The sequence below is a fragment of the Neophocaena asiaeorientalis genome, unplaced genomic scaffold (genome assembly GCF_003031525.2).
Source record: "Neophocaena asiaeorientalis asiaeorientalis breed wild unplaced genomic scaffold, Neophocaena_asiaeorientalis_V1.1 scaffold30, whole genome shotgun sequence".
Classification (NCBI taxonomy): domain Eukaryota; kingdom Metazoa; phylum Chordata; class Mammalia; order Artiodactyla; family Phocoenidae; genus Neophocaena; species Neophocaena asiaeorientalis.
This window is the reverse complement of record NW_020174923.1, coordinates 7,427,336-7,438,173: the sequence shown is the minus strand read 5'-3', so window position 1 is coordinate 7,438,173 and position 10,838 is coordinate 7,427,336. Positions and strand designations below refer to the sequence as shown.

At 55.6% G+C, this 10,838-nt stretch overlaps 1 protein-coding gene across 1 annotated transcript; it reads left to right on the top strand.

The window, feature by feature from the left end:
• Nucleotides 1-6,179: 6,179 nt before the first annotated feature.
• On the top strand, nt 6,180-9,742 carry TRIM47 (tripartite motif containing 47). Its single transcript, XM_024760536.1, has 5 exons — nt 6,180-7,112; nt 7,383-7,613; nt 7,789-7,987; nt 8,446-8,520; nt 8,795-9,742. The coding sequence occupies exons 1-5, from the start codon at nt 7,056-7,058 to the stop codon at nt 9,433-9,435; spliced, it is 1,203 nt and encodes a 400-aa protein (XP_024616304.1). The 5' UTR covers nt 6,180-7,055; the 3' UTR covers nt 9,436-9,742.
• The last annotated feature ends 1,096 nt before the right edge of the window (nt 9,743-10,838 follow it).

The following is a 10,838-nucleotide window of genomic DNA, read 5'->3' as shown; positions in this document are numbered from 1 at the left end:
CTCCAAAAGTTACAAAATATTTTTATATAAAGTGTACCTCCCTCCCCACATGGTAACCTGGCCTCGGCCGCTGCCACAGTCGCAGACTCCATCTTGTGGCCTCACTCCTCCGCCGTGTGGCTCTCTGTTCAGGGGCAGGGCCAGGCCTCTGATTGGTGCAGCCTGGGCAAGGAGCTTCCAGTAAGATTCCTAAGGTGGGGAGGTCCCCAAACACGGGAAGGAGGTTGTGACACCGGGCAGCCCAACAGTGTGACAGCTGGGTTAACAGCAGGAGCTGCAAGGCCGGGCAGGGCAGGATGCAGGACTGAGCTGGCCAGGTAGCCATCATCACTGGCTGTGCCGGCGCACAGATTCTAACTGTCCCTCTTGATCCCAGAGCCCCAGCACCCGACACAAGTGTCCAGCCAGCCGAGCCCATGTTCTGAAAGGGGCAGAGAAAGGAAGAACAGCCCCCTTTCTGCTTCCATGGTGGGAAGTGCCTTGGGTCATTTATTCTGTGGATTTACTTTTTTATTGGGTTGTTAGTCCTTTCCATGTTGTCCTGTGGGAAGGTTCTATATTGTGATCATTAACCTTTGTTTACATATAACACTACTGCCACTTTTTTTTTTTTTTTTTTTTTTTTTTTTTCCTGTGATGCTTGTGGGATCTTAGTTCCCCAACTGGGGATCGAACCTGGGCCCCCGCAATGCAAGCGCTGAGTCCTAACCACTGGACCATCAGGGAAGTCCCTATTTTTATAGAGTGCTATGGAGAAATGCTTCCCAAGTAGGTCTGGAGGCAAGCATTGACAAATCTCCTGGACAGCTACTTCAGATTAAATTCGCTGGGTCCTCCTGATTCTAACAGGACTCTGCCTCCTCTCCAGGAAAGATGCCTTGGTGTAGAGGGAGAAAGAAGCATGGGCTTTGGGGTGTGACTTTTATAAAGAGGACACATTTGATGAGCCTAGGGGTGTTTCCAGCATCTCTGCCCCACTCCTCACGGTTTCTGGGTGTCTGTGAGGCAGAATCAGCAGGGTGGGCACAGGGACAGAAAAAGAGCAGGGGAGGGCGGGAGAGATTTTAAAAGACAGGGGCCTCTGGGCCAGTGGAGTTGGAGGGAGTTGGACTGGAGGCCAGAGAGGGGAGTGGTAAAGAGAATAAGAGGCTGCTGTTGCCCAGGCAGTAAGGGATGGAAGGGAGCAGCGTGGTGACAGTAGGAAATGTGGCTTCAAGTAACAAGGGGCTGGAAGCTAGAAGACAATGGAGCCAGGCCATTGAGACTCTGAGGGGGAAAGATTTCCATTTAGAATTCCATACACGGGACTTCCCTGGTGGTCCAGTGGTTGAGAATCTGCCTTCCAATGCAGGGGACACGGGTTCAATCCCTCATCGGGGAACTAAGATCCCACGTGCCACGGGGCAACTAAGCCCGTGCACCACAACTGCTGAGCCCACATGCTCTGGAGCCCGCACACCACAACCAGAGATCCCGCGTGCCACAAGAAAGACCCGATGCAGCCATAAATAAATAAATAAATAGTAGAATTCCACACCCAGCCAAACTGTCAATCATGGGCAAAGCCTGAACCAAGACATTTGCAGACACTTCCGCATCCGTTCCCAGGAAGCCCCCAGAGCACCCACTTTTCAAAACTGAAAGAAATCAATGAAGGGAAAGGGAGACCTGGGATCCAAGCAACGGGGAGCTCAACACAAAGGAGAAGCGATAAAGAATCAAAATTTCCAGAAATACGAGCACAGACATTCACATATTCAAGGCTTATAAGCACGTGCTTTAGAGACGGGGAGGTAAGTGCTGGAAGAGACAGTTAAGAGTTGAACCTGGTTGTCCACGGGAGCAAGAATCTGGCGGAGGTAGGACATGGGACTGCCAGTTTTTGTTATAAACCTCATTAAATTGTTTAGTTTTTAGATACTCCTAAATATAGTACTTTGAAATAAACAAGTGTTTCAAAGCATGTCAATAGCATAAAGAAGTGCTACTGTGGGACATGGCTTGGATCGCATTTCCATTTTTTTTCAGAGATGCAAGCAAAGCTAGGCGTGGCTTGCTAAGTACTATCATTTGCTCAACTGCTTTTGCTTGTTTGTTTTTGTTTCTGTTTGACTTTTTTGTTGGTTTTTTTTGGTAAGCAGTACTGCAGCCAGACAAGGTCATTTATGATACGAGGTTTAGGATTACTTTCAGGTTGCACCTTCTGGGTTTAAATTCCACCTCCTCCGCAGGACTAGTTATGTGACCTCTGGCAAGATATGTAACCTATTGGAATTCTATTTCCCCTCCTTCGTGACAGTCCTGGCAAGGGCAGAGTGAGAAGCAGGCATGAGCAGAGTGTCAGTTGCCCTTTCCCCTTAAGAGCCAAGTCATTTCAAGAATAATGAATATATTGGGCAACTTAAAGCTACCGTAATGGAAATGAAGTGTCAAAATGCAGCCACCCTGGCAAATCACATCTCCAAGCTTTCCTGAGGGAGCACATCTTCCTGAACAGGCTGTGGGGTGGGGAGCAGAGGGCTGGCTGGGGCTTATCCCTGAGCACCCCCAGACCTGAGTGGCACCCTTCTTTCCCCTCCAGAACCAGGCGGGTCTGTGGTCTCAGCAAGCCCAGGCATCGTCGCTGCCAAGCTGCCGAGCAGGGGGGCGCTGATGCCTGAGCCTCTGAACCGTTGCTGGGTCTTGGCAAACAAGGGACCGTCCAGATCAAGTGCTCCTTGTGGAAACCAACTTATGGAACTCATTACCCGCCTTCCTGCCAAACTAGGCACACCCAGCCTGGTTCCCTCTGCTGCTCTGCCCAGAAGATCTTTTCCCACCCTAGTTTCTGCATGTCTGAGCCCTAGCAGTCTGTGAAAGCCCAACTCAAATGCTGCTTCCTCCATGCAGGCCTTCATGGTTTCCTGCCCTCCCCCCACTTCCCACAAATCCCCCAGGAGTGGATCCCACCTCTCTTAATACGTAATAGATCTTAGTTTTCTTCTCTTTCCAGGAGGCTCTGCATAGCATCTTTCTAAATTAGACTTTTTTGTTGTTTTTTTTTTCTTGGCTGTGCTGCAGGATCTTAGCTCCCCAACCAGGGATTGAACCCAGGCCATGGCGATGAAACTGCCAAGTCCTAACCACTGGACTGCCAGGGAATTCTCCCTAAATTAGACATTTTTAACCCAGGGTCTTAGGGGGGAAATCCTCTTTATTTTCACTGTCCTCTAACAGATACTTAGCATTTCTATTACAAATGGAGAAAACACACTGCAGTGATATTAGCAACAGCTGTGACTTGTCACCAATAGAAATTACAGATTTTTTTCTATTGTGAAAATGACTATACTACCCAAAGCAATCTACAGATTCAACGCAATCCTTATCAAATTACAAATGGCATTTTTTATGGAACTAGAACACTTGTACAATGGAATATTACTCAGCCATAAAAAGGAACGAAATTGAGTCATTTGTTGAGACGTGGATGGATCTAGAGACTGTCATACAGAGTGAAGTAAGTCAGAAAGAGAAAAATATCGTATATTAACGCCACGTGTATGGAACCTAGGAAGATGGTACAGATGAACCGGTTTTCAGGGCAGAAATTGAGACACAGATGTAGAGAACAAACGTATGGACACCAAGGGGAGAAGTGGCAGGGGTGGGGATGAATTGGGAGATTGGATTGACGTGTATACACTAATATGTGTAAAATAGATAACTAATAAGAACCTTCTGCATAAAAACTAAATAAAATTAAATTTAAAAAAAGAGGTTACAGATTTTTCATTGCACATTACAGAGGTGACAGAGAACCTGAAATATGTTTACATTCATCACTATTTCAAAAATACAGTAATTCTTAGGCCTCCATCAGATCTTGTTATTTGTTCTTGTGTTAAAGAAACACATATATTACTTTATCACAAATTTATTTCGTTATATTTTGAACCTGTATTTCAGTGTAATTGGTTGCCATGGAATCTGCTGCATTTTATTTTGTGCATTTAAAAGCATTATTCTGGAAAGGCTTCTGAGACTACACCAGGCTTCAAGAGGGCCCCCCGGCAGAGCAAGAAAGGCTAATCCCCACCTCTAGGTGGATCAATCCTCTCCACCACTTTATTCCTTCCACTTTGGCCTCTCATCAGCAGGAAGTCTGCAGGCCTGGGGGTAGGAAGCATTGCCCCAATTAGCTATATTCCATAATTTATTCAAATTGCCTTAGTTTCCCCCTAACATCCTTTTTCTCTCTCAGGAACACGTCCAGAATACACATTACATTTAGTTATCATGTCTCCTTGGGCTTCTCTTGGCTGTGACAATTTTTCAGACTTTCCCTGCTTTTGTTTGATGACCTTGACAGTTTCAAGGGGTTCTGGTCAGGTGCTGTGTAGTCTGTGTCTTATTGGGATTTGTCTAAAGTTTTAATCATAATTAGAGTGGGATTATGGACTTCTGGGTAGGAAGACCACATCATATCAAGGGTACTTACTGCCGACATGACTTATCACTGTTGACGTTGACCCTGATGTGGTTTTCATCAGGTTTCTCCATTGTAAAGTTACTCTTCTGCTCCCTTTGGAAGAAAGTCACTATGCACCGTCTATACTTAAGGAGTGGGAAGCCATTCTCCACCTTGGAGTATTTACCAAAACTGTTTGGAATTCCTCTGAATGGGTAATTTGTCTATTCTCCCTCATTTATTTATTTATCCAGTCATTTATTTACACCAGCATGAACTCATGGATGTTTATTTTATACTTTGGGTTACAACCCAATGCTACTTTTGTTATTTTGTTGCCATTCTATTTTTTAAATTTAACATTGTCGAGGTATAGTTTACGTATAATAAAATGCACCATTTTGAGTGCATAGTTGAAGGAGTCTCAGCAAACGCCTCCACTTGGGGAACCCACATCCCTAGCCCCAGGCACACCACATGAGTGTCGGTGGACCGTGGACCGTAACTGAATTCCCAGGACGATGGACCTGGAGGATATCAACTTCCCATTTCAAGTTTAGAGAAGCCCAAGTTTCCGACCCGGGTTAAATAGGGGCAAAAACATGCGCATATCAGCAGTTTCCCCCCACCCCCACCCCCCGCCTTCAGCAGCTCAGCAACTTTGCTTAAAGGTGCTGCGGAGGGGTCTGGAGTGCAAAGGTGCCTGCGGAACACAGTGGGGTCACCCAGCCCCTCCGGAGCCCCTGGCTGGCCACGGGGTGGGGGAGTTTATGGGGGGTCATGGAGGAGTGAACTCCTTCCCTGCTTTCAGCGTGTCCCCCGCATTGCCTTCCCAGCTCTCTGCCCTCTCTCTCTCACAGCCCTTTCGTCCAGGAGCCCCTAGGGGTCAGACGGGGCCCAGAGGCCACTCCGCGCTGTCAGGGATGGGGCTGGGTGTCAGGGCCGGCGGGCGGGCCTGTGGCGCTGGGGGGCGGTCCGAGCCGGGCGGCGGGCGGGGGCCGGATCCTTGGCCTCGGTCCCAGGGGCGGCGCCGCATCGCGAACAGTCCGGGTCCCTCCCAGACGGGAGCAGCGCAGGCGGTGCCCCGCGACCGAGGAACCATGGACGGCAGCGGCCCCTTCAGCTGCCCCATCTGCCTGGAGTCGCTCCGGGAGCCAGTGACGCTGCCCTGCGGCCACAACTTCTGCCTCGCCTGCCTGGGCGCGCTTTGGCCGCACCGCGGCGCGGGTGGCGCCGGCGGGCCGGGAGGCACGGCCCGCTGCCCGCTGTGCCAGGAGCCCTTCCCCGACGGCCTGCAGCTCCGCAAGAACCACACGCTGTCTGAGCTGCTGCAGCTCCGCCTGAGCGCAGCCCCGCGCTGCGCGGACACCGCCTGGTGCCGCCGCTGCGCCGGCTGGAGGAGAGCCTGTGCCCGCGCCACCTGCGGCCGCTCGAGCGCTACTGCCGCGCGGAGCGAGTGTGCCTGTGTGAGGCCTGTGCCGCCCAGGAGCACCGGGGCCACGAACTCGTGTCGCTGGAGCAGGAGCGCGCGCTCCAGGAGGTGGGGCGAGGGCGCGGAGGGCGGGCGGGCGACGGGCCTCGCGTGGCGGCCGAGGGCCGGGGACCCCTCACCCCCATCCTTAATTCCCTCCTCTAACCTGAGGATTTTTGCGGTCCCTTCCAGCCCTGACGGTCTCCTCTCGCTCTGGGACATTGCGCTCGGGACGAGAATGGGGGTTGGAGGGACCCAGTGAGAACTCGAAAAAGATGGGCGGGCTGGGGGCCTGAGGCTGGAGCGGGGCCCTTGGGGGTTTAAACAGCCGGGAGCCGGGTTAGGCCCACGTGGTCCCAGGCGGCTGATTTCCGCCGCGCAGCTGCTGCGCGGGCCGAGCTCCTGCAGATCCCCGTTTGCCTGGGCTGAGGGTTTGGATGGGTGTGGCAGGCGAAAGGAGCGCTGAAGAGGGTGGTCCGAGCACACAGACCGCTCTGTCCAGCTGTTCCGGGGGCCGTGGCGGGAGCATGTGCACGCTGCCTGGCCGGTTACCTCCGCCCCCAGTTTCCTTTGGCCCCCAGCCCGGTCTTGGCGCCTCTGCTTTGGGATTTTCCGTCTCTCCTGTCTGGAGTGGTGACTCATAAGACCCAGGGGATTTGCCCGGAATCCCTATTTTTCAGGCCTGGGCTGGGGGCACAGACTCTTTGGGGACAATGATGCCCGGGACAGCTGAATGCCATCTTGTGCAGGGCCCCCTCCTCACTCTCTTTCTCTGCCTCTTCCCCACTGAAGGAAGTTCTCAAATGAATGTGAGCAACACTGAGGACCATAGATGGCCCTCTACTTGCACACCAGTCAAAGGGGGGAGGCAGACAACCCACAGCTGGCCAGCCTGCCCTCTCCCTGGGCATTCGGGAATGGCACCAGCCTGGGCTTGAGGCACCTCTGGCATATCATGGCCACTCCCAGTCCCACCTATACCCAGATACCACTCCCTCCCAGGTCACCCCTCTCCTCCCCGCTTGGTGAGACCTGGGACCCCAGTGCAGGGTTGTGACCTCTGCCAGACCCCATACTCAAGGGTGTCATTCACAGGCCGAGCAGCCCAAAGTCCTGAGCGCTGTGGAGGACCGCATGGATGAGCTGGGCGCGGGCATCGCACAGTCCCGGCGCACGGTGGCCCTCATCAAGGTCCGATCCCATCCTAACCCCCGCCCCCGTTCACTCCTGCTGTATCCTCCTGGCAGTGTGAGCTTTCAGCATGGTACCGTCCACTCTAAAGAAGCCCACGCTCAAGGCATTGCCCGGCTCCAGTGAGCACAAGTGTCTCCCCTGACCTGACATAGATCCAGGGCAGCTGGGGCTGGTGCTTCTGTCCCCCCAAGAGGACAGGGGGGAAAGTGGGGTATGGGAAGTGATGTTCTTTGCCTTCATCACCGCCACCTCTGTCCTCCTGTGCAGAGTGCAGCCGTGGCAGAGCGGGAAAGGGTGAGCCGGCTGTTTGCCGAGGCTGCAGCCGTCCTGCAGGGGTTTCAGGCAGAGGTGCTGTCCTTCATCGACGAGGGGGAGGCGACAATGCTGGGCCGCTCCCAGGGCGACCTGCAGCGGCAGGAGGGACAGCGTAGCCGGCTCAGCCAGGCCCGCCGCAACCTCGGTCAGGTCCCTGAAGCCGACTCGGTCAGCTTCCTGCAGGTGAGGGCAGCTCTGCAGGCCAGAGAGGACATGGAAGGGGGTAGGTGGGAGGCGGAGGGAGAAGGCAGCGGGTGCCTGGGCTTCAGGGCTGTGCCAGCCCCCTGGTGGCGCCGTGTCACCCCGGCCAGGAGGAGCTGTGGCCAGCAGGGCCTTAAGGGGCGTTTGTCTGGTACAGGAGCTCCTGGAGCTCAGGCTGGCCCTGGAGGAGGGGTGCGGCCCTGGGCCCGGGCCCCCAAGGGAGCTCAGCTTCACCAAGTCATCCCAGGCCGTGCAGGTGGTACGAGATGGCCTGGCTTCAGCCTGCACCAGCCAGTGGGAGCAGCTGCAGGGGCTGGGCAGCGACGAGGATGAGCTGCAGAAGCCGGGCACGGAAGGTGGGTGCCCCCCGCAAGTGACTCATCCTTCCCCAGACTCCCCGCATGGGCCCCCAGGCCTGGTGCCCATTCAGGAGTGGAGGATGGAAACTGCCAGGCTCAGGGTGGGACCCAAAATCCTGCCAATGGCTGGAGCCACCACCCTGTAAGCACAAGTCAGCCCCTTTGGCCACAGCCCAGGGGGCAGAGCAGGCCTCTCCTAGACCACCCTCTAGCTTCAGAAGGGCTGAGGCCCAGGGAGGAAGTGGAGCGGGGGCAGAGCCCGAGGACCAGGCATGTGTGTGAACACAGTGTACCATATTTGGGGGTGTGCCTGTCCCCAGGTGGCCTGAGGTGCTGGGAGGAAGGGGGAGGAGGAGAAGTTCAGTCATAGGTTCGGTGGGGGGCGGTCACCTTGCACAGCGGCCCAGCCACGGGCAGCTGGGGAGACCCCCTCTGCACTGTCTCTTCTTCTGCAGCGGATGCTGAGTCCCAAGACCCCGAAAGCACCAACAGCCTGGAGAGTGAGGCTCCCAGGGATTACTTCCTCAAGTGTAAGTCGACACCTGGGCTCGCCCCACTGCTCATAAGGGGCCCTCCCAAGGCTTCTGGGCTGGGCCCTGGCGCATGAGGTCTTCGATTCCTGTCCCTCATTCATGCAGTGAACTAGGTTAGCTCGTGGGGTGCTCCCCAGGGTGGCCTGCTTGCAGAGGGCCAGTTGCAGAGGAGGGGAGAGGCTGTGTTTGGGGAGGTGGGCCCCTAGGGGAGGGACTGTCCCACCTGACCTTGGACCTGAGCCCTGCATCTCTCTCTGTTCTGTGGGAGCAGTTGCGTACATCGTGGACCTGGACAGCGACACGGCAGACAAGTTCCTGCAGCTGTTTGGAACCAAGGGTGTGAAGAGGGTGCTGTGTCCCATCAACTACCCAGAGTCGCCCACCCGCTTCACCCACTGCGAGCAGGTGCTGGGCGAGGGCGCCCTGGACCGGGGCACCTACTACTGGGAGGTGGAGATCATTGAGGGCTGGGTCAGCGTGGGAGTCATGGCTGAAGACTTCTCCCCGCAAGAGCCCTACGACCGGGGCCGGCTTGGACGCAATGCTCACTCCTGCTGCCTGCAGTGGAACGGACGCAGCTTCTCCGTCTGGTTCCACGGGCTGGAGTTGCTCCTGCCCCACCCCTTCTCGCCCACCATCGGGATCTGCCTGGAATATGCTGACCGAACCCTGGCCTTCTATGCCGTGCGGGATGGCAAGATGAGCCTTCTGCGGAGACTGAAGACCTCCCGGGCCCGCCGGAGTGGCACCCCAGCCTCCCCGGTTGACCCCTTCCAGAGCCGCCTGGACAGCCACTTTGCGGGGCTCTTCACACACAGGCTCAAGCCCGCCTTCTTCCTGGAGAGCGTGGATGCCCATCTGCAGATCGGGCCCCTCAAGAAGTCCTGCATATCCGTGCTGAAGAGGAGGTGATGCAGGGGGCACGGGGCCTCCTCCCGCTGCTGTCCCAGCTCCTGGGAAGCTTGCTTCTCTGCACCCCTGCTTTGCCCCAGGGAAGACACCAGCCTTGGAGTCCCAAACATTCCCCAGGCTTCTCATTTCTAGAGGCCTCCACCTTCCACATACAAGGCCTTCCACCTCTCAGGGAGGAGGCTCCCCAGACCCTGTCCTCCTGCAGGCCTTGTTTCTGGGAGAAGGGTTACCCCGACCCCTCCTCTCCCAGGTTCTTGGGACAGTGCCTGGCACATAGTAGGTGCTCAATAAACATTTGTCGAACGAATGACTCCCTTTTCTACCCTTCTCTCCACCCACCAAGGATTCCCAATACTTCTCATCTTTCAAGAGCAGGTCTTGAAAGGCAGGACAAGGGAACAAGCCCCTAGTCCCAGATTCCTATTGGGAGGGAGAACCCTGGCCCAGGAAGAGGAGGCTGAAACGGGGTGCCTACCCTTTGGGGCACACCTGCTTCCTGGTTCTGGACAGGGAGAGGTAGAGGTGGCTTCTCCCGGAGGGGTCCAGCCGCACAGTCATTCTGGCTGCCCTCCCATCCACTATTTTCATCCTTGATGCCACAGCCTAGTTCTGGACCTGCCTAATGGTGTTTGTGCCCAGGCTTAAATACAGACATCACATCCCCCAAGAGCAGGGCATAACTCCTGGGCATGGGCAAGAAAGTTTGAGACCTAGAGCTTCTTTCATACACATACCTTCTCAGCCCATGAGAGATGTGGTTGAACTGACCCCCGGGTGCGGCTGGAGCGGAGAACATCTACGCTAAAATGACCTGTGTCCTCCTTTGGAAGCTGCCTCCCATCACACCAGCTGTGCGGCTGGAACGGTGCTTTGCCTCCATGCGGGGGAGACCCTGGGCCCTGGGCCCCCCAGAACCTCCATCTCTCTCCCAAGAAGGCCCAGTTCCCCTGCTGCTCTAGAACCCCCATCCTAGCTTGGGATGCCCGCGTTCTGCTTTCAAGGCGAAGGCTTGCTCCCTGAGGCTACGAGGTGAGTGTGTTCCCAGGCCAGCCCCCTCCTCCTGGGGTTGTCTGTGACTCAGGTGCACCCCAGGGAGGGCCATGCCTGGAGAGCAGAGGCAGGCAGAGAGCCCAAGGTCGGGTGGGACAATGGGTGAGTTATGCAGCCAGACGGCAAGGCCATACAAGTCCTGCCCTGGCTGCCTCACCAGCTAAAAATAACCCCTCCCACAGAGCCTGCTGGTGCCCCAGAAGCCAGGATGTTGTTTTTCCGGGCGGGGCCTGCTGGCTCCTGGGGCTCTGTGTTCTCAACACGGTTTCCTTGACAGCCAAGGGCCCCAACTCCCCGGGCCTGGGGCAGATGGGGGAGGCTGCTCCTGTCGCTGTCACAACGCGGACCAATGG

What these genes read in the sequence shown, in the direction of transcription:
- TRIM47 (XM_024760536.1), top strand. Translation starts at nt 7,056, where the DNA reads ATGGATGAGCTGGGCGCGGGCATCGCACAGTCCCGGCGCACGGTGGCC. An exon ending in GCACGGTGGCCCTCATCAAG is followed by an intron (nt 7,113 to 7,382) that starts GTCCGATCCCAT and finishes CCTCCTGTGCAG; the next exon opens with AGTGCAGCCGTGGCAGAGCG. An exon ending in GCAGAAGCCGGGCACGGAAG is followed by an intron (nt 7,988 to 8,445) that starts GTGGGTGCCCCC and finishes CTTCTTCTGCAG; the next exon opens with CGGATGCTGAGTCCCAAGAC.